The sequence below is a fragment of the Schistosoma mansoni genome, chromosome 1 (genome assembly GCF_000237925.1).
Source record: "Schistosoma mansoni strain Puerto Rico chromosome 1, complete genome".
Taxonomy (NCBI): domain Eukaryota; kingdom Metazoa; phylum Platyhelminthes; class Trematoda; order Strigeidida; family Schistosomatidae; genus Schistosoma; species Schistosoma mansoni.
Window position 1 is genome coordinate 37,095,381 of NC_031495.1, and position 24,449 is coordinate 37,119,829.

The following is a 24,449-nucleotide window of genomic DNA, read 5'->3' on the forward strand; positions in this document are numbered from 1 at the left end:
ACTCGGCCACTGAGTCCTGATAGCCACTTGCTTGTGCGATGGGGTGAAGTTTGAATTCACTTAGTATTGTTTGTTTGGATGCAGGTACATCCAGCTGACGAGTCCCAAATAGGACGAAACGCGCGTCCTGGATTCCACTGCTAGCCACTATCCATCTCTGCTTACCATGCTTGATATATCATTGGTTTGTTCCAAATTATTAGCTTGTTAAAATAACTGAATGTATCCTAACCGGTCTAAGTAAATCTCGTTGTTGCTTTTTTATCTTCTGACGTTAATGTCCCTGCCTGCATGTTGTTACCACCATCATATTTCGTTTCGATTGGTATCACTAGTTAGTTTGTCCCATTGACAGCGAATAGCTGGTCGTGGCTGCATCGACCACATATTCACCATTCGTCAGGTTTTATAACTCAGAGATGCTTATCGACGTCCAATAATGATAGTTTTTCTTGACTAAGAATCAGCATTTGAGTTTGTAGGTCGAGAGGTTGTGTGGCAGTGTCTGTCATTGAAAGATGTGTCTTGGATGTACATAAACCTTGTGAAGCCTCTCTATTCGGAAACTATTAGTCGAGTGAGAGCTTATGGCGAACTGTCATCTGACTTCGCAACCTCAAGTGGTGTGAGGCAAGGCTATCCACTATCCCCATTTTAGTTCAATTTCATTATAGACCTACTTCTGGAAATAAAGTTCTCGTCGATTGAACTATCGGGAACTGATCACCTTGAAGGAGGTCCACTTATCTTCTTAGAATACGCAGATGATATAGTCCTGTTTGGTGAAGACTCTGATAACATGCAGAGTCTTCTGATAGAACTGAGTAACAATGCCAGGATATTTGTATTGCGTCTCTTCCCCTCTAAATGTAAATTGTTGCTTCAGGACTGGCCTGAGTCAACACATGAAATAAGGATAGGGAGTGAAGTAGTCGAACGCGTCGACAACTTCACCTATCTTGAAAGTCTGACCAGCCCTAATGGATTGGTGTCTGACGAAATCCCTGCACGGATTCAGAAAGCTCGTTCGGCTTTTGCCAATTTACATCACCTATGGCGAAGACGAGATATCCGTCTATCAATTAAGGGACGAGTGTACTGCGCAACAGTTCGTTCTGCTCTACTTTACAAACGCGATGCATGGCTATTAAGGGTAGATGATATTCGTAAGTTACTAGTATTTGATCACAGATGTCCTAGAAATATTACTCGTATCTTCTGGGATCACCGGGTAAGTAAATAATAGTGAGGTTAGACGCAGAGTATTAGGGAATGATGGTGAATCAGTTGATGAGGTCATGAATCTTCATAGACTGATATGGTTAGGCCACGTGCTACGTTTATCTGAACACCGATCATCACGACGCGCAATGCTGACTAGTGTTGGAGATGGTTGGCAGAAAGTTAGGGTGGCCAAACGAAAACGTGGCATCAGTGCTTGAGGTCACTAACTTCTAGTCTGATCCATGTTGGTAGGTGCTGACTACTTGGTTGGAGTCCGCGTGACTATTGTAACCAATGGTTGGAGACTCTGTGTGACATGGCTCAGAATCGATGACAATGATGTAGGTGTATGCACTCTTTATCTTCCCTCAAACCGTGAGATTGGAATTGCTTTATGCCTTTCTTTCTACGAACTAATTCTTTCTCCCTATATCATATCCTTATAAGAAATCTTTCTTTTATATGTTACTGCTATTGAATATTTGTTTATTTGAACACATAAATATTGGTACAAAGGGGTGCCGAATACATATGTGCCACACAAAAATTTGTCATTTCACCTAATTGTGTGAAGGCTATGATACTGCCCGGGTGCCCAGACCGGAGCAGGTGATTTTCTTAAGCAGCCACACCTCGAGCCTTTGATCTAATTGTCTGATCCACAAGGCAATGGAGCATCGTGAGGAGATGCAGTCCCATGGTAACCGGTTATCCACGATTGGTTCATACGACATTTGTTCTTTCGGGATACTGGAGCCCATGTGCACCATTGGTTTGGAATCAGGGTTTTCCAACTCCCCTAGATAGACTTTCCATGTCCACAACCCTGTTAAAGCGCCGGACATTCGCTTTTCGTCCTCTCAATTTCGTGAGCAACACTCCCACCACGAGAAGGCGTGGCTATGTGAGAGCATTTGGAGAGAGAGGGCGGCCTCTCCCCTCTCTCGACCGTACTAGGGCATTTGAGGGCGACTATACCACGTTGAAAGCACCCGTTCTCGTCCGTCCATTGAAGTAACTACTATGAATTTGGTGTTTTTCTTGTTGTGTTTATGAGGTGTAGCAACTTGGATCAATGCATATATGTGCCTGGTCCTACGTTGTAGCTGACTGACGAGTAGCTGAAATTATACTCAACATAGTTGTTTACTTCGTCAAAGTTTGAGATCCATTATTAAAACGGGCAATGTTTAATGCATTTCTGTGTTTACCTATACCTAGGATTTAGAATTGCCTGATAGATATCTGTCTTTAACAGAACTGTAGTTTTGCAGTCATATAATGCAATTGATTTCCAACCATTGGATCCAAATTTCAATTCATCTCCATGTTTGGTCTAAGCAACTGAGTATTGATCACTAGCTCACACGAAAAATATGGCTTAAAAGTGATTATCGAAAGTTGCATCTCATTCGAAATTTACATGTTTTCTTTCAGTTAAACTTAATTATCAATAGATTGCGTTCATATTTTTCTGCTGTATTTTTAGGATACTATTGAGCAAGTCAAAGCTTTGGATAGCGAACAGTCAGTTCAAGTAAGTATATGCAGCCTGTTTCACACTGTCCTTATAAATTAGTTTTTAAATACATGTCCTTACCTTCACTTTTGCTTTACCAATTTGCTAGTATATCCTAGTGATTTTGTTTCTTGTTTTCTCATTTACTAATCAATTAGCTTTTAAATGGAGTTGTCACAGCTGGTCCAGATGTTCCTTGTATAGATGAGGTTATGGAGGTAGGCTTGTCTTCCCGGCTTCAAAATTTTTTCTGCTTTACGGAGAGTAGCTGCTAATATTGTTATTTTGGACAGTTTGTCTAAACTTTGTCGCTTAGTGTGCTTGCTTAGTCCTTATTCTGACAAGTAGTACTTAATTTTACGCCTAGTATTTAAATTTGTGTAACAGGCAAAAAATCTTTATCACTGACTTTTAATCAGTGAATTTATCCTATCGAATAAAATGTTTCAGTAGTCGCAACTCATATTTCAGTATCACTTTTATTGTCTGCTTTTAGTCATCGATCTGTTTTAATATTTATCTAATCGTTATGATCTCTAAAACCTTATTTTGCTACAGCAATCGGCCAGCTTTGTACCAGTAATTAAAATTACTTCACTGAATTGCTTTATTTCTAGCTCGCAGATGATGTTAAGCTCGAAAATGGTCACAAAGAGAAGTGTTCCTCAGAGGAAGAAAACCATGAACAAGAAAACGGCGATGTAACGAAGTCAGACGTTCCACAGAATGGAGATGCAAAACGGGCCAAGAAAGGAAACCCGATATCACGAATTTTACGACGTATATCCAGAAAAGGCTCTAATATCAAAAAACACTCCACCGACAACACTTGTGAGAAACCTGAGGATACTAATAATGACGAAAAACAAGAAGTTAACACAACTGAGGCACAATCTCCTGAGTGCACAGCAAATAATAGTGTGGATCCTACTTCTGATAATTCTGTCCTACTAGTTGCAGACAACCTAGTTCAAGATGTCATCATCTCTGCCACTCAAACTCGTTTGGAAGAAATCCAAGTCTGTGAAGTGAAACCATATGAGGAAAGTTATAATCACACTGAGACAAAAAATGATACTCAAGTAAGTGCATTTATTGCTCTGTTTACCGTGAAATAAAACATATACAACTCAACTGTCACATGTCAATCTATTAGGCTATAAACTATACCTAGTGATTGCCAGTTTATACTATTTGAAATATAATTGATTTGTGAGTATTTTCAAGTTAAGGATTATTTTGTTGACTTCCGATCAAATAATATATGATTATACGAATATGTGAGCCTAATACTATAATACTTTGTATGTATTACTTGGTAAGTGTTACTGAAAAGTTGCATTCAGTGTGCTACATTGAGTTGAAAACAATTTTCACAAGACCTGTTCTTTTTATTTCCAAACTTCGCATTGTTTTGCTTGTAGTGTGTAGTCATTTTTATACATCAGTTTAAATCATTCATCTAATACCTACATTAAACGTTCCTGTCTCAGATTTCTCGGCAATCAGCAGCATAGCTCTTGTGGGATGAAATTCAGTGATAAAAGATCTAGTTCATTATTTTAATATCATTCGACTTCCTAACGGTGATTTTATTTCTATTTCAAAATATTTGTTGTTTGCACTAATGTTGTAAAAAGTAAACCTAAATTAAAACTATATTTATTGCCACCGTAGTCCACTTTCTCTTTATTTAGGTCGATTGTTCCAGTTTAGTTAGGGATGGCTCAAGAAAACCAATTTATGCCTTTCCTTTAGAAAATTTGTATGAAATTTCCGAATTCTATTTTAGGAACCACTCTCCGAGGCGGAAGTTTCACATGTCAGTTCTTGTATCAATGGATCTTATGTAAATGGTGAACCCGTAAACGAAAGTATAAACAAATCTGAAGATGTTCTGGTAAATGGAAATCATACACATGAAGAGGTAAATCTTTTTTACTTGCTTTTGTCTTGTTTTTTCAAGTTCTCGTATTATGAATCATAATTACTCATGCCTAATCACAAAACTAATGGACCTTCAATGAGTACGACGAAGGTATCATTGGACTAAATCCTCTGACGTATCTCCTGGCATTGCTTTGCATGGTCTTTAGAATTCAATCCAGCTAGTTCTAAATTCGTAACAAATTGCAAGCATTGTATTGTACTATGAAATTCTTTTATATGAACTATAAAGCACATGAAACCTTCCCAAGCCAACTAAACCCCTTAATAATTTAATACAGTCTTTAGCAAAAGTATGTGACTTATGGGATCAAGGTAGTTCGTTGCAAGCTACAATTTGTTGATTTTTCATGTAATTCCTTTTGTTGTACAAAAGTATCGATTGTGTTGTATACTCACAAGATTGTCATTTCTCTCATCATATTTGAGATATGTCGCATTAATTAAAGCCATCATTTTTATTATTATGAATACTTTGTTTCTGTTTCTGATTGTGTAGGTGAATGGTGTGGATTGCAACAATGCCAATGGATATGCTGATGATAACATAATCCAGTCTAAGCTGGCAAATCTGGAACTGATCAACGGACATTCTGAAGTTAATGGATTTCATTATGAAACAACAAACTCAGTGATGCTATCTAATGATTACTAAGAGCATGACAATGTCTACATCTATTTTGTTAAGCAACTTTACAGTTCATCTTACAAGTCAAATACTTTTTACCCCTCTGTAATAAAATTGATTGTCTTTTTCTTTTGGCTATTGTCTTACTAATTGTTTTCTACATGCATCCGAATGTTCCGGTCATATCACATAATAATACTAGGTGAGATTATTGTTTTGATTATTTGTTTATTTCTAAATTTATACATCTGAAACGCATTAATTACTTTGGATTATTAAATGTGGTAATGTAATAAATACATAAGTTACAAATCAATGATACCGTTAGATCATAAGGAAACCTGTCCAAATACATGCTTTTTTACTTACCTTTATTGAAAAAGCTGCAACATCGCTACTACATGGTTACTTCCCGAAATATTTCTGTAGCGAATGAATAAGTTGCAGGGTTGTTTAGAATATATTGAGATAAACTTGACAGGCTGGGGGGTTGCATTGTACATCAGTCACAAGTCGATGAATGATGACATTTTTTATAAAAACGAGTGTGGTCTAACAAAAGTTATGATCAAGTGATCTGGTCATTTATTGGAAAATGACCCCAGTTATAAGATCACAGTCTCCGCTCCATCTGGATACTAGGATATTGTGGAATTGATCGACAACAACCAATGTTACACAAACTATTTCCAAAACGTGCACTTTGAGGACAATATCATCTAACTTAATGTGTCAGGTAATATTTAACGAGGATTTCATGGTTAAATTTAAATCACAATGTGACGGAACTTGTCTCTGACTCGGTATTAATTTTGTTTTTTTGACAGGCATCAAAGTTATTGTATGTCTTATTTGTGGTACTCACGTAGACATCGTGAGGTCTTAGTATAAGTAGCAGCAGTATTTGATTTACTTGCATATATCACGTTTGAGTCGATCGCTCCCAAAATCTATCCATTTGATAATTATAACAGTAAAAGTTTTGGTAGTTTCTTCTATTTGATTTCATACGATGCATGTCACTAGTGTTATCATAAAGAGCAAAATAAACTGTTTAGAATGTAAATTTGTTCGTGTTTCACACAGTAGTTACCTTTTTCAGTGCTCATTTTGTTATTTTGTTGTGAGTTTCGTTTTCTAGTGACATAACCTTCGGTGTGATTTACATTGTCACGTTCTTTCTCTTATCTAGTGCTATTCGTCAACAAAAGCGATCAATGTTTGCTACATACACACGTTTGATACAAACAATTGTATTCAGTTAATTACTTTCTTTATCGAACTTTTACTAAAATTCTTTTCAAATATCTTTTATCCTCACTGTATTTGTAAATCTGTATTCAGGATTAAAACAATGGTTTCAAATAAATGCTTACATTTCTTAATTGTTAATATCGACGAGTTTCCTACTTGGTTTTACTTTACATTACTCTTCTCCAAAACTGTTTTTGACTGCTTTTAGAGACCTCTTGTATCTGGATATGACTTTATTTTTTGGCTTTTCAAAAATCATGTTTTAATAATACGATCTGGTCAAGCATATAATCGTAAAGTTTTCATCGACAATCTTATGTCCAACTTTCTTTTAGGAAATCATTGCCCTATTTCATTCAAAATAATGTCACATTGATTTAACCATTATTATTGATTTTAAATGTACGAAATATTTTAAAACGCTTGTTCTTATTTATTCAAAGTTTTTGGAGTAAAGAAGTTTAAAACAATCTAAGTTTCCTGGCTTCAGTAACATGGTCAGGATGTTGATGTACTTATTCCGATTTAAATTTCTCTGGATATCCTTAAGTACAAATACTTCCTTTTTTGAACTACTGGTTATAGAAATTTGTAATCATTGAATTCTTTCATTAGTTAATGAGTTGATGTTATTAATAACAGATTTATCAGAAGCTATAAAGGCGTTAGGGAGGAAGGTTTGTTGTTGAGTTGAAAACCTGGAATTCCTTTATCTAATTTTGGATTTTTAAGGGGTTCTATGGTTTTCTCTTAAGTACTGTATATAATCCTTGACTAATCTAGAGAAATTTGAGTAGAACTTTGTCCCTGAATTCAGAAGATAGGCTTCTGCTTTTTAGATCAATCTGATTTATAGTCGAAACATGTACTCATCTCAATGAATGGGAATGAGCCCTTTTATTTTCACAGGTTCTTGAAAATCATGACTGCTTAATTCCTGATATCGAGATAGTTCATTTTAGTGGAGACCAGTTCTCTAGTTTCTACAGTCGATATTATGGTTTTAAACTCCTCATAATCTTGATTCAATGTACTTCACTAGTTGTTCTAGCTCATCGTTATTTATTTCATGCAATTCGTCTAATAAAGAAGCAGAACATTCAAAGGGATGAACCATAGTTTTGAGTGATGCTGCTAATTTTGGCAGCGGAATTTTTACCGAGGTGTGGTGAAACTCAGTTTCCATTTCTTGATTAAACAGTGTCTAGCAACAATCAGAAACAGTCAAGTTTGATGTTGGTCAGTGACTATTTCTGATAATATCCCATGCATTTTACGCGATTTATTATGCAGGTAACCGATCAATGACAGTGCATAAACCTGTGGTGGAATATATTTGGTAATTCAGTTTTGCGAAATTCAGTATAATTGTGATCTAACTCTAGAATATTCAGGCTAGCGTCCGTGTAACACTTCTTAAATGTGACAGGCTCATGAGTTCCTCATATATTTTTGAACAAACGCAAACTGACAATGATCACGAATGAACCGTTGTAAATATAGTATATAGGAGCTAATAACTGGTGCTCTTACATTATGAATAGTACGAATGAGACAAGTTTCTAATTTTATGGGTTAGTGATGCACTTACGTGCTCAGGTAGCTGCTTTATATCAACTAATCGAACTGTAGTAGACAAATAATTAAACTATAATCACCATACTATAAGCTCTTTAATTCAATTCTTAAGCGCTGATTGACTTTACCAAATTTATTTAATTCACCTTCTAAATAATTTTAAAGTTTAGAATACATCAATAAGGAATTAGTAGCTTTTGAGATATCTTCGTCCATGAAGATTAGTAATTGACTTTTGTTTAAATCGCTCAGTAGCATTCCAAATTGATCTTAATGTCTGTAGATCTTCAAACGAAAATCAGACCCTCGATCATTTGGATTGAAACCCATCTGTTTTAGTGTTTTTAATAAATTCCATAGCACTCTTAGCTGCGAGACAGTATTTTCGATCAGTTTCGTTGTTTGGCTGACAATATAAACAGCTTATCCAGTGTTCAACCATATTTGTTTATCTTTATTATTCAAATAATAGTTCTATAGGAATTTAAACGTAAACTGAACCACATCACGTAGTATGAAGTTTCGTTGAAAATGTTTTCGATGTAAATTGTATAAATATTGATGTTATCGAAGTAGATAAGTTCACATCAACTTTGTAGTTGTATGTATGATTTATCAAGTTTTTATTACATATATGGTTGTAGTGTCGTAGTTCCTTTTTTATGTTTAGTGTGTTTTGCGTATAAAATGCAACATGGTTACGAATTCCATTTACAAAATGAGTATCACCTACAACGACTGAATAAATTATGTGAATAGTCGGTCTATTTTCTGTTTGCCTCCATTTATGACCACTTGTATTTGTCATTTTCATATTTACAAGTTCTTGACTCTCTAACTTCCTACACCATTTTTTGTATAATGTTATTACGAAAAGTAGAAAAGACAGTTTCATTCATAGTTTGATATTCTCATTTTCATGCTGACAAGTTTTAACTGTATATCCTGTATGAAAACAGAAAAATGGTGTAAATGACCATAGATTGCCTCTATTTGCTTTATAAAGAAACAAAGGGAACTAGTAGCTGTATGGTTCTATGATAGTAATCAATGGTAGATTCTTGGTGATAAACAAAGTATCGTTTTATGTCTGTGGACTGAATTCATAATTGTGTCTTGGTCAGGCCTCGAACCCAGCAACCACGATTCCAGTTATTTACAAATGGTATTGGGAGTCGTTTGATTTTGCGAGTTGACTGGACCTAGAAATGTAAACCACTGGATGTTGTCTTAATGGTCTAAAAGTTAAACACTCGTCTGAAGATCTAAAGGTATTGGGTTCAATCCCTGACAAGAAGTTATTTATTTATTTTTACACATAAATATTGGTACAAACAGGTACCAGATACATATGCGCCACACAAATCAAATGAGATTTGTGTGAGGGCTGTGATACTGATCAGGTGCCCAAACTGAAGCAGGTAGTTTTCTTGGGGTGCCACACCCGGAGCCTTCGACCCAAGGGTCTGATCCACAAGGCAGTGGAGCATCGTGAGGAGATGCATTCCCATGGTAGCCGGTGACCAACAATTGGTTCATACGCCATTTGTTCCTTCAGGATACTGGAGCCCATGTGCACCATTGGTTTGGAATGAGGGTTTTCCAACTCCCCTAGGTGGACTCGCCGTGTCCACCAACCCTGTTAAAGCGCCGGACATTCGCTTTTCGTCCTCTCAATTTCGCGGAGAACACCCCCACCACGAGAAAACAGTGAGTTGGACTACCCTGGCAGAGGCTATATTACGCATGACCATGTGAGAGCATTTCGAGAAGGAGAGCGTACTCTCGGCCATACCAGGGCATTTGGGGGCCCTGATAAGAAGTGAATGGTCACTTCTGAGGAGTTTTATATACATGTCCAGTGTAATTCAATAGGTCAATCAGAAATAACTAACAGTATTTGTATTTTCATATGAATTTAATTAATGACTGGATTTAAATATATTTAAAACCAAATATCTGATTGATACTTAATGCCTCAACGGATCAGTACACTACTTCTGAATGTCGTTATACAAAACTTGTAATATGATTCAACTTAGAAAGTTATCTGTATAATCATTTGCTGATAGGCTTCCAGTGATACTAAAACCTTATTTATCATGGTGTTGAGGGTATTTAGTTTCACATCTACTATATCTGTTAAATTTTTTAAAATTCCCATTCACTTATTGGATCATATATAACAAACTATTAGATGTCAGTGTGATGAACGATGTTGCATAGAAATATTTCTTGGACCTATATGTTTGGAGTCATAAATAAGTCCAATTACTTCCTCTCTTTAAATGGCACATGTAATTGTATTGTCAGTTAGAAATATACATAAACATCGTTAACTTAATTGTTCTTTTGCTAATGAAGTTTTACGTTTGTTGTTTATTTTGGCTGACAGTCGTAGTCAGTGCTATTATTAGTCACTATTATTTTTTATTATTATTATTATTATTATTATTATTATTATTATTATTATTGAATTTCATTGTCTACAGTGTTAGTGAAGAAATAATGTTGTTAGTTTCCGAAAAATGCTTTCTTTGGACTCAAAGAAAGGAAATGTCTTCCCATATGTTTGGTTAGAATTTCAATGACAAATCAAATTGTTTTTTAAGTTGGTAATCATGCACAAGCGATGTGTAGCCTGGTACATATTTTTATTAGTTCAAATTGATACGCCATATCACCAAAGAGAAACGAAATTCTCAAGACAAATCTCAGAATAGTAGAAACAGTATTAGTGGTAGTAGTAAATATTAGCTATAGACAAGATAAATGAATTTTTAGGACGAAAAGGTTAGCAAAATACTTTTGAGACTAGATTTAAGGGATGACGACGAGTGAATGCTTACGTGTCATTGTAATCGATTCTGAATAACATCACCCAATGTTTCCGTCGATTGCTTACGATAATCGTGTGGACTCCAACCAGGTAGTCTGAACATTCTAACATGGTTCAGTCTAGCAGCCAGTAACTTCATGGACTGATTGGTTTGGCCGCCTCTACATTTATTCAAATTTATCCCCACACCAGCAAACATTGCGCATCGAGGTAGACGGTGATCCCAGTCAAATCAGTCGATGAAGATTTATTATTGTATAAACCTATTTGGTACTTCTACCTTTACCCTGCAAAAAATCTCACCACTGTTTACCCAGTGGTCCAAACATACGACAGCAGTGCTTCGAAGGTATTTATGATGAAATACTGATGAAATAAACTAACTTTAAAAAGCAATTTGAATGTCTAATAAGTTGGAAAAGATGTTTTCCGTTTTACATAAATAACTGTATGGTTTGCTTTCAATTTTTGGAATCTCAGCTTATATTTATCAATAAAATTAGGACTGAGAGTTGCTTATAATCTTTCTGCATTCCATAATTATGTTTTGTTCTAATTAGTTAGATCCAATTAATAAGATTACTGGTAAATATGGATAAAGATGTTAGAAAATAAGATAACAGAAAATGATTGTTTTTGATTGTGTACTTTTAATATTAAAGATGTCCCTTGGTCAATGTATTTATGATCAAGTTGTGACCTATAATTCAACTAGTTATCTTTAGGTTTAGTTTTTTTTTACATCTCAATATAATGTAGCTGCAACTATCGCTACTAAATTATCAGGTGTGTTTATGTTGAAAAGATCCCCAGTTCCACAATTTTAGTCCAATTTTCTTGATATTTTTCAGTATAGAGGGCTCTGGAGATGATTGAATTTTTTAGTTTTACATCACAAAATTTCTTTAGTCAGATAACCACTGAAATTTGAAAACACCGGGCATCTGTTTCATTCTAGTATGGGACTACTCTGTGGTACGCTATATTATATGACACTATCAGAAGTATTCATACTTTACCTGCTTGAAAAGACTACGAGCACGAACATGGTCGTCCAAGTATCGTTCAATAATGACATTTATTTTATAGATGATTACCTTGAGGTTATTTCTTTAATATACATTGACTGAAGCCATCTAAGTACAAATAATTATATCTAGCATCATAGTAAGTTCATGACCCCTATATTAACAACTTACAATATTCTGAAACACCCATCATTTTCGTCCTAAACTCTGTTTATAGTTAAAGAAAAAAGTTCCAGTAAGTGACGAGTGAATAAGTACTTCTTCTATGTATTTAACAGGTGAAAATGACGGATTCGAATTTATCTATAAATATTTCTCCTGCTCGTCAGTGATATTAACTAGTTACGAGTAACCACTAACCCGAAGAGTAATAAAGTACAAAAGGTTTTAAAAAAGATCCTTCCTTTCGAGTACTAAACTTTAAACAGTAAAAGTCCCAATATCATACATTTTGCTTGTCTACTTGGTTTTAAAACTAGATAACTAGTAGTCTGCTGCTACATATTTAGATAATGTATAATTTATTAGTGCTTTTGTAGTAACAACGACAAAAATTTACTTGCATCACGTGCCTTATAATTTACTGTAAACATACTTTGTAAACTTTCAAATAAAGCATAGATGGGAAGTAGGATGTTTCACTGTTGATGTAAATCCATTGAGGTCTTGAACTTTCCCAGGAATAATAGTACTCCTCTGTATTTATTTTGAAATGATAATTTACTGAATAATAAAAGGCATGAATCTTTACAGATCTCTTAACATTTTCCATAATTTCATTCATGATTTCTTAACTAGCTATTCTAACAAAATGTATTTAGAAAGTAAATATCCATTAACATATTTTAACGTTTGATGTAATTTTAATAAATTTCTGTTGTTATCTTAAGCAACTACAGAAGAGTTGCTTACAGTTATGATATATGTAGCTCATTCAAAAGATTTATTATTATGTAAAATATATTGCAGAGGGTAATATCATATGATATCTCATATTCTTTTTTAAAAAATATCATCAATGATGTCACAGTTATGAATAACTAAAGAAAAGCTGACTTTATTATGTTAAGCTAACAATAGGAGGAGAAATTAAATTCTAAAACCGGTTGGGTAGCTGAACAGACAATTCATTAAGTATTCTGAAAACCATTTATTTTTAACTTGGACAATGATCGTTTTCTTAATCATTCAGTCAACATTCAATAAAAAACTTAATTCACCATCAGTGACTGTCTTAGATATTCAGGTAAAGTACTGCCTTTATTTAGTGTTAATTATTCACGCAAAGTTGTTTTTTACTTTTATCGTGTGAAATAGTATTTTACTCTGGATAGTCTTATTCTGATTAATACTTTATTAATATTATCATCAATCGATACTGTTGAATGGTCATAGTATCGTGTCATAAGAATTTAGAGAAAAACATCGAGGACTGGCATATTCAGAAATTAACAGTCTGTTGAAGACATTCTCCATTCTTCTTTGAACTTTTTTAGTTTTTTCATTTTACGTAAACTTGTGACAAAATCATTTCCAAATGTGTTCTATTTTTCTTAAATATTTTGAGTAAGTAATACTAATTTATATTAAGTTATGATATTTTCCTACTTTTGCGTACGCGAACAATCACTTTGAATGTGTAAGACAATAAAATACAGTTTTCAGTTAATCGGGAGTTTCAAATATTTTAAATTTTGTAACGTCTACTATATGATCAATGTCCTGTTAGATAATATGTTGCTAGAAGTCATCACACCATAATTGATTTTTCAACTGAAGCAACGATAGCATACTTATAATAAGAGGTCATCTTCGAGTAATGAACTATTTAACAACATCTTTAGGACAAGAAACAGTATATCTATGCGGAATCGTTACTATTTACGTAATAATAATAATAATTTGAAAGCTTGTTGTGTACAATTATTAAAATAGACTGAGTGAATTAGATTATAGGGGTTTTTGTACGAGCTCAGTGCAATCCGTAGGTAATTTTCATCATGAAGTGATATCATCTGGAAAACCATTGAAAACCAAGGAGCATTGAGTGATTTCATTTCAGTTTGAGTTTCCTTTATAATTACCAACTTCATAACTTTCAGGTCTAGCGTCAAGCAACATACCTTTAAGCCAATAAGCCGGTATTCAGTGGTCCACATTTCAAACTTCAACCAATTTATGATATTTTACAATTCTTATTCATTACTACTGATGAGTTACTGTCTTATTTTTAACTTGACTAACTCTTCAGGTTTAAATTTTTCGTTCAAAGAAATCCATGTTAATTCTAGTTGATAGGAGGCATATAATGATTAAAATTCGGCTAGGTAATTTTATAAATGTCAGTAAAATAATAATTAAAAAAGTAGACCAAACAAATTATAATTCTTTTTTCTTGTTTGGATTATATTTAGTTTTAATAAATTGTCCAGTTAATTTGGTTGTTATGTCTGTAACAAACCACTTGCTTTGTTCACTTAGTTCATTTTAGTCTTATTTTCTTTTGTTAAAGAAAGATACCAATAATACACATGTATACACAAAAAGAACTTAAAAATAAAACATGTTCTTACTTGTCGATCACTTGGATAAAATGATACACCTAGAATTTATTAGTAAGAAAGTCTTACTGTCAAATAAGTCAAGTCAGTAAATCTAGCATTAATTAAACATTAAAAAGATGTACATAGAAGCACGTAAAGTTAAACAAGTTAGATTTTAAAATAGAATATGAAATTTTAAATTATCATTTTTTATTGTCTCAAAAATTAGAGTTAGGTACGTTTAATGTTTCATTTTAGCGGTCTGATTCAAGCTATTATAAGTAAATGTTGGAACTAGTTGAATTGTTGAAATTTTCACAAGTATACTTTCATGCCTAATATTACCTAGATACTTGGTACACAAGCTTTGTGAAATTCAGTTGTTCAAATTTCAACGAATGTTTTTTTAATCTACCGCTAATATTCAGTAATAAACAGCTATAGAAATAAAACTCATCGATAGTGAAAATTAAGGCGATTAGACTGTAGACTAATAGTCTAGATGTTGGCCATTCATTATTACTTCAAAATCACTCAAAAGAAAAGATTCATTGTGAATACATTTAGAGAGCTTCAGACAAGAAAATGGTTTTATTGTTATCATTACTAATCTTCTTCATCTTCTTGACCTTTGTCATTGTTGATATTGTTTTAATTATTTTACAAATTCAGAATATAGACAAATTAATATTAATAAATATAAATAATGAGTCAATTGAAGCTAGACCACCATAGAAAACCTGGAAGCACTGGACGGCCTTTTCGTCCTATTGTGGGACTCCTCAACAGTGCGCATCCGCGATCCCACCTCGCGAGATTTGAACCCAGGACCTATCAGCCCCGCGCGAGTACTTGACCGATAGACCACTGAGGAGTCCCACAATAGGACGAAATGGATGTCCAGTGCTTCCAGGTTTTCCATGGTCGTCTAACTTCAATTGACCCACGATTTCAACTATATAAAACTACTAAAATCTCCGCAAAACCCCCTTCCGAAAATATAAATCAGTTGAAAATGTTCAGTTGTTTCTATGAATGTTAGATAAACGATAGGACATTTTGAAAATGAAAGAATCCCTTAGCTGATTTAATAGTGAAATCATGTTTGTACCGTCATTAAATTTGATATGACCAGACTTTCAAATATCTTTCATCGACTGTTTTAATTTATATTTTCCCTTTCTTCTTTATGAATTATTAGTGGACTTGTTTAAGTTCATTCACTTTTTATTTTATTTTGATGTAAATAGGCTGTAGATTTATTTGTGATTGAGTAAATTTTTGCATATTTGATATGCAACATTTTAGCTCTGTATATTTTAGCAAGTGTCACTTGCTTATAAAAAATCTCTTTACTTTTTCAATTGATATGTATTAATTGTTAAGTTCTGTTTTTTGATAAACAGTTTCTGTCCTATTTATTATTTATTAGGGTTTGTATTTTCCCATTGTCGATATTAAGGAGTTCAGTTGATCATTTTATATTGACATGTGTGCATTCTGAGAAGATAGTCTCGGTAATCGTATTTAATAACAAGCTTTTATTAAAGTTCAATACTAGCTAGCCGTAGGAGCCAGAACATATGCCTTGTCCCACTTGAGGCTCATCAACTGAATGTGTTTGGATTCAAGTGTTATTGTCTTCACTGAGACTTCAATCCAACGCCTTTCTACTCAAAAGTCAACCGTTATCAATTGATCTACCCAGTACACAAGCTAGGAATTATTCGAACTCAGTTAATGGTAAAAATAATTTATTAGTATTTCCCAAACCTGAATTATCACTCAGTGACACATCAAAAACAAAGGAAGTATGTTTCATGAGTTAGTAGTAAAATGTTTAAACTAAACTAGTGTTAGAGACCTTTGAATGTTGTGGAATTCACGGTTTATTATAGATGACATTCTCTCTCTCTCTCTCTCTCTCTATATATATATATATATATATATATATATATATATTCTGTTTCTTATATTTTATTTTAATACCTCGCATCACAGCCTACTGAATTAATGTCATCTAACTTGTTTTATTTTATCTCTCAATACCCTTTTATACATATGTCACTTATTCTATATCTTATAAGCTGTTCGCAGTTGATACGATGTAAGTTCGCTAACTTTTTTAAAACTCTTATTAGTCTTACTTTATTTAAGACTATTTAAAACTTAACAATAGATTTCAACATTGGCTTATATTAATTGATAAAACTAATTTTGATTTAAATGATATAATGGTAGCATGCGTGAACTTGTACTAATCGTCTCATCCAATTTACTCCTTTAACTATTTAAACGTGTTAACTCGTGAAAGCTATTCATCCTTAAAAAGTGACACGGAATCAAAAGACGTTAAAATATCGTATTTTTACTTAGTGGTTTATGATATGTGCACCATTTTTATGACAAATCAACAAATAGCAGTGTACACACTAACCGTTTCATGCAATTAAATACAAGAATCCCATTGCATTAAGTGAACATGATATCATTCTCAATGATTCAGTGTTTGAATTGAGAAGTGAGGAAAGGAAATTCAATGGAGTTAATGATGACAAGTTCTGTCGATTTCAATCGGTATGTGGCAATTTTAAAACTTCTCTTTGTGAAGCGTTTGTATAGGTTTTTGTAGAACGGAAGTTTGCCTTTAATCATTATTCCTTATACACTCAATATAATAAATATAGGACTTTAGTAAAACAAATGCTTCATTTATAATATTATAATGGTTGGCTAGTTGTAGTTTATAGTAACTTATATTGATATATGTCTCGCTACTTTCCATAGTGAACTTTGCCAGTGTTCGCAGTTTTGATTTGCAACAGGGATTCTCCAAACAAAACGTACGTATATCTAATCTGAAATATCAATGCTTGTATGTAGCGTGACAGAACGATTTCTTATGTATTGGAACTATGATCTGACTGTTCGAAACTGAACTTTCCGAAAAAACGTCAAAATTAATTACTCTTGCACAATTAAATGTTAAATTTCTTAGAAATTTATTTCACATATAAATAAATAAATTGGAAAAAGTAGTCCAATACAAAGCCAAGTTGTCAATAAAATCAAACAGCCACAATAACATTTACATAATAAAATGAAATCATTCTATTTAAATGCATCTAATCACTTGTAAAAAAAAAACTGAAATTCGGAACAATCAATAAGAATGAAAATCACATTTGAACGTTTTTCAGTTGAGGTAGTTGAGGGTAAATTTTGGACCAGGATATTAAATCGGAAAAATAAGATAAGGGAACTGAAAATGGAAACAGACAATCATTAATAAAACAAATTCAACAATCAGAAGAAGGCGTGAGCACAAACTTCTTTCTGGTTGTCACTTGACACCTAGTTGTAGTTCGCATCTTTAGCGAACCGATTCTCTTTGTGTTTTCCTGATTCTTTTTACTTAAAAACGTCACAATGTGTATCTAGACCAGTGATAGTGTTCCTGACTATGACACTGCTTCAAATCTCAGTAGTAAAATCAGTACCTTCAAGTTATTAAATGTTCCTCGCTAATAAGTGCCAGGTGTCACAAAACCTATGTTCACCACTTTCTATTGATTAACTCCAGTTACATACTACATCCCCATATGATATGTGGTTAGGTGTTACAACATTATTGATAAAATTCATTTAAGACCAAAACCTAGATAGGATGACATTGGTTTTTACTCACCCATCAGTTAATGTAAGATATGTATTTTAGCATTGTATTCAATGCAAGAATATGCGTTTCGTTGTTTTCATTTGTCGAAATGCTTATCATATTTTTGCTATTTGTATTCTATGGAGTGTTATATGTTGCTCCAGTTGTTGTAAAGTTTTGTCCCAATAATTTCTACTTGAAATTATCGTAGTTTGAAGTATCAAGGCAAACTTTTAGAAAGTGGCTATGCACTGACGTCTGATAATGGACTGAGAACAAAATGAGAATTGAATCACTACATCACATACTGGTATAATAAATGATTGAAAGCTAAGGATTAGTAAATAGTTTTTATGGCTCTTTAAAAGTCTAATACTCGAGTGTATGGATACCGTTTACCTCAATTTCAAAAAATACAAACTTATTACTTTTGTATTTTATACAATTATTGAAATCAACTTGATGTAATTTAGTAAAGCAATAAGAACGAAAGTAGTAGAATAAAGTGAATACATTTATTTCATGGATTCTCGTCAATCACCCACAAATTACATAATATAGTAATAGTTATTGATTACCAATGTACATACTTCATATCATATTAGTAAAGATTAATAGAATAACAACAACAAACATGGAAAAATGGTAAAATGAATGAAGATTTACATATTATCGAATGTAAAAATCCTAGAGGGAAAATACTAAAACACACGATCTTAGAAATCTACTTAGTATTGTTTGTTTGGATCTTCCCATTGATGTTTTTAGGACTGCAACTGGTCAGTCTCTAATTGGCATATGTGCATACTGTGCGTGTTGCTTCGATATACCCTAAACTCACAAGCATGGTAAGCAAAGATGGATAGTGGCTAGCAGTGGAATCCAGGACGCGCGTTTCGTCTTATTCGGGATTCGTCAGCTGGATGTACCTGCATCTCAGAGTTTATGTTTACTCTGGGACTCGAACCCAGTACCTTTCGCTTCAAACGCCATCGCGTTATCCACTCGGCCACGATCCTAGAGACTGAACATTAATGTCACGGTTACGTAATAACAAACATGAAATTGAATAGATTAACAGAGTGAGTTGAGTAGAGCTCAAAAATGGCCTGAGAATTGAGGAAATGTGTTTGATATTGAGAATATCAAATAAGACATTACGTGCTTGAGTAGCGAATAGTTTCTAATGGTGGTTTTACATGGGTCGGTTCATGATTTCAAAGAGAATTAGAAGTTGTCAGGGCAGTAAGAGATCGACAAATGTATCCTTTCAATAAACAGTTTTAGTTTTCAATAGCGATGGATTCTATATAACGCAGTTAATTTGAATCTGTTTGAGTAGTGATTATTATGGATGATTTTACAATCCTAGCATTGTGTCCACCATCATACATGTGACTGACAATAGCACTGTTTGCAATACGTTGACCTTTCAATCTGAATTTCTGTGGAGTGTGCTCCGAGATGTGAACAGGAACATACCTTCAGTTCTCTCAACGTAATGAGTTTGGCATGAACGTGTAAAGCAGCTCATACAATTGGAAGTGAGATGGGATGGGAGTTTGTTCACTTTTGTTTGTCTGAATGAATCATTTGTTTGATCAAGCGAAAATAGTTTATGTCAGCCGAACTCATCCTGTTCAGTGCATCATTTAGTCTAGAATCAATCATGTTAGCTATTTCAATTTATGTCGTAGAACTACAGTCATTTTCTCTACTATAGCAAACTTCGTTCTCGCCATTCTCATTTTCCCGTAATGACTGATACACTTTTGTGGGTTTCCATTATCATATATACATTTTTCAAAGATATTCATTTTCTAAGAACGTATGTTTTAATATTTTCCTTCCAAAACTTTCTTTAATTCTCAGATCTTTTCTGAGCTCTACTCAACTCACTCTGCTAATCTATTCAATTTCATGGTTGTTATTACGTAACCGTGACATTAATGTTCAGTCTCTAGGATGGTGTGTTTTAGTATTTTCCCTCTAGGATTTTCACATTCGATAATATGTAAATCTTCATTCACTTTACCATTTTTTCATGTTTGTTGTTGTTATTCTATTAATCTTTACTAACACGATATGAAGTATGTACATTGGTAATCAATAATTATTACTATATTATGTAATTTGTGGGTGATTGACGAGAATCCATGAAATAAATGAATTCACCTTATTCTACTACTGTCGCTGTTATTGCTTCATTCAGATTTTCATAGTTGAAATCATGAGTCAATTAAAGCTAGATCGCCATGGAAAACCTGGAAGCACTGGACGGCCGTTTCGTTCTATTATGAGACTCCTCAGCAGTGCTCATCCACTATCCTGCACTCGCGAGATTCGAACCCAGGACCTACCAGTCTCGCACCAGAGCACCTGACTGATAGGCCACTGAGCCGGCATCCAACGGTGTTAATGTCTAACTTCAACCAATCCACGATTTCGAGCAACCGTTCACCAATTGTCTTCAGGAGTCCCATAGTAGGACGAAACGGCCGTCCAGTGCTTTCAGGTTTTCCATGGTGGTCTAGCTTCAATTGACTCATGATTTCAACTATGAAAATACTAAATTCTCCACAAAAACCCCCTTCTGATCATTCAGATTTATCAATGGGACTTCAAAATTATTCTGTTGAACTATTAAAATGTCACTTATTTTATTCAGTCTATTTATTTTAATCAACTGTCTATGGTAAACAGTTTAAGGGTAAACTATTAAAATAGCCTACACAAAATTTCATTGAATCATATCAAATAAAATTAAGAAAATATTTTATTCAAATTATTTTCATTATCTAAATTCAGAAGTATGTGATTAAACTTGTTTAATATTGGAGACAAAAACAAAGAAAGGCGCTGTTTATGAAAAAACAACAACTTATTATTAGGTTTTACATGAATAAAGGTAACATAAATTAAAACGTGTGTAATACGAATGAAAACTTTTTTTTATATTTTATACTGTTAAATGTAATAAACTTTAACATGAGAGAATAATCTAACAATATTGAAGTGATTCATGATCTCAATTATTAAAAATTACTATAATATCCACGATACCCCTTCCGATAATATTGAATATGTTAATGATATTTCAGGCAAACTAATTAGTTAACTACTACTAGTTACAGAGAGTAATACTATTGTTAAGTAAGTTCAAGATAATTTTGGGTTGAAAAACCATGCACACACACACTTACATAAACACGCTTACAAACATTAAAGTTGGATAAGTTTACAAATATTGGTTTAATTATGATGAAAAAGGAAATAGTAATTTATTAGTCGTTGTAATACGTGTATGATTATTTGCATTTCAGTCACTCTGATAATTGTTATTTAAGTAATCGATTGACTATGATAACAAAAAGAAAAAGAATCTAAATGATAATAATAATAAACTGAATACGATTGGTTTTTATAGTAGAATAATTTTATTTGATTAATAATAAATTATCAGAAGGGGGTTTTGTGGAGATTTTAGTAGTTTTATATAATTGAGTTCATGAGTCGATTGAAGCTAGACCATCATGGAAAACCTGAAAGCACTGAACGGCCGTTTCGTCCTATTGTGGAACTCCTCAGTGGCAGTGCTCATCCACGATCCCGCCTCGCAAAATGCAAATCCAAGACCTATCAGTCTCGTGCGCGAGCGCTTAACCTCTAGACCACTGAGCCGGCATCCAACAGTGTTAATGTCTTACTTCAACCAATGCACGAAATTGAGCAACCATTCACCAATGTCTTCAGTGAGTTGATATCTCCCAACAGACTAATAGGTTCTGGGTTTGAATCTCGTGAGGCATTATCGTGGATGCATACTGCTGCGGAGTCCCACATTCGGACGAAACAGCCGTCCAGTACTTCCAGGTTTTCCATGGTGATCTAACTTCAATTCATTCATGATTTCAACTATAAATAATAATAAATTAATTCATGTAAATTATAAGTAGTAAAAATAAGTCAAAAATTGAATGACATTTATTTGTTTGTTAAAAGTGGTATGAGGAATGGATGCTTTTAATTGAACTTTTAACACCTTTCGGCAAATTATCTTACAAGAATTCTGATATGGGAATTTTTATTTATTAATTTAAAACACATACTTTAGGGAACTAAAAAAAAGTAAGCAACTAATAAATTAAGCAATAACATTAAGAAGAAATAAAGGAGAGAAGAGGAGTATAATCAGAAGGAAGAAAAGCAAACAAGTATGAAATATATTAGGAAATACAGTTCAAATAACAATACAACCAAGAAGAACTTTTAATTAAAGAAGTTTCTCTCACTTTTTTGAATAGTGTAAAATGAAAATACAACAGAGTTTTCTCTAACTTTTATTCTAAAAATAAAAATTTCGAAAAAGACGAGCTTTTGAGTGAGTTGGAAAATAAAGCAAATACGAACTAGAAGCAAAATGGAATAGAAAGTTGGAGCTTTATAAAATAAATTCGTTTGAAATAAGTTGATCATAATTATTGTGTTAGTGAAACAGGATACTGTCAGGTTATCTGAACTGGATCAAGCGGTTTACATGTGGGGACACTCTTTGATCCTTTAACCTACAGATTTTAGTGGCTCTGGAATATCTCACTCCACTTGGATCGTTTCTGATTGCTACCGAAATATACATGTCGCCAATCCTCATATATAATTATCGACTTAACTCACGTTAGTGAATAACGGAGTTGAATAAGTCAAATACGAGAATGAAGTTTGAATGCGTATATTTCATAAGATCTTTGATTTGAACAGACAATCAGAGAGACATAGTGAAGGAAGCGAAGAGGAGAGAGAGAAGCGAAACTAAGTGACGCGCATCGGAGGTGAGTGAGCCAACTCGATCTAACCAAGAGTGAATCGATATTTATGGTCAGACAAAAATACGTTACAGACATGTGGTGAGTAAGATATGTAATATACCACATATACTTGCATAAAAACAGTCAAGGTCGATAAGCGAATAATTGCCAAGGTCAAAACGTGACTCGAGAAAAATGAATAAATTGGTCTGTCCGGAAATTAGAATAAGCCATGTGGGCTTTACATAGCAACCGATACTACAAGATCTAGGCCACAAAGCAGTGAAGAAACATCTTAAGATGTAATCCCTTGGAGGTCAGTGACCTTAATAGTTTTATACATCACTTGTTTTCTCAGGATCCTGTAGTCGTGTAAACCACTGGTTTGGAATCAGGGTCCTCTAACTCTTCTAGGCGTAGCCTTTATACCTACCGACCGGGATTAAGCTAGAGACGTTCAATTTTGGCTCATTTACTATGATGAAATATATTCTATCACGTAAAGAGAGTGATTATAATGTTTTTAACAAAACTACAGAAGAATGAGTATATGGGAGTGTCCAGCAAGGAGGAAAGAGGAAACACTCTCCACCTTGGAACGCATCAAAGGGTTCGGGGGCGATAAAGATTAAATCCAAATTAGGATTTTCAGAGACCAACCAATCAATGATAGCTTTATTACTGATGTTAATTTGTATTACTAATTTTATTTTCCAGCCACAACTCGAATTGGGATTGCTTTCACTACAAGTGATAAGAACGAAAATTTGCCGAAAAGTTACATGATTTCTTGCTTGGTGGTAGATTTAAATACATTGAAATTGAAGCTAATTACTAATGATAAGTGCTGATTTGAAGAGAGTCGATCATTCAGTATTTTCATGTTAAAGATATATATATATACAACTACTTACTTGGGTAAAGAATGGTAATGGTAATGGAATGATTTTAGTTGTTTTACGGACTCGAATTTAATTTTGAAACAATAGATACTGCTGTGTTCGAGATATTATGATACCACCTTGGTACCGGCGAACGTAAACCAGAAATGTAATTATAATGTGTAGTTAAGGTCGTTTTTCCATTTTTTTGATAACACCACTTATAACAACATGATAAATGGATATATTGGGAAAAAATGTCAATGATAGTATGTACCCTTGTTTTTATGCGATTCTGTCATTTTAACACTGTATGAACAATTTCTGTGTTTTTCTCTATTTTAATTTATCAGAAGTAGTTTCTTCTCAAATAATTACTCTAAAATGATAGTTTTAAAATTTACAATTTACTTATCGATTTATTATTAAAATCAAGATCATTTAATTGTTCTAGTAATTCCCAAATGTTTATCTGGTTATGTTTTAAGGTAAGTTTGAAGCTTGACAAAATCGACCCATAAAATTTATTGAAACTACAATGATCA

General features: G+C 33.5%; 1 protein-coding gene and 1 non-coding gene across 3 annotated transcripts in view; one reads left to right on the forward strand and one right to left on the reverse strand.

Annotated features, from left to right (window-relative positions):
* The window catches only part of Smp_083730.1 (hypothetical protein), a gene marked incomplete at both ends in the record, with an annotated part of 10,121 nt that extends 2,932 nt beyond the window's left edge, over positions 1-7,189 (forward strand). The window contains 5 exons of one of the 2 annotated variants that reach the window (XM_018794294.1): positions 2,714-2,761; positions 3,361-3,825; positions 4,536-4,670; positions 5,190-5,520; positions 6,511-7,189. In XM_018794294.1, coding sequence (XP_018648720.1) covers positions 2,714-2,761; positions 3,361-3,825; positions 4,536-4,670; positions 5,190-5,345 — 804 coding nt within the window. Of the gene's footprint in view, positions 1-2,713; positions 2,762-2,901; positions 2,962-3,360; positions 3,826-4,535; positions 4,671-5,189; positions 5,521-6,510 lie in introns of those variants that run through there. The other variant, XM_018794293.1, reaches the window with a different exon arrangement.
* An 11,976-nt stretch (positions 7,190-19,165) lies between these two features.
* On the reverse strand, positions 19,166-19,235 carry Smp_tRNA_01120_Pseudo_TTG.1.1. Its single transcript has one exon. It is a non-coding gene (tRNA).
* Positions 19,236-24,449: the final 5,214 nt, after the last annotated feature.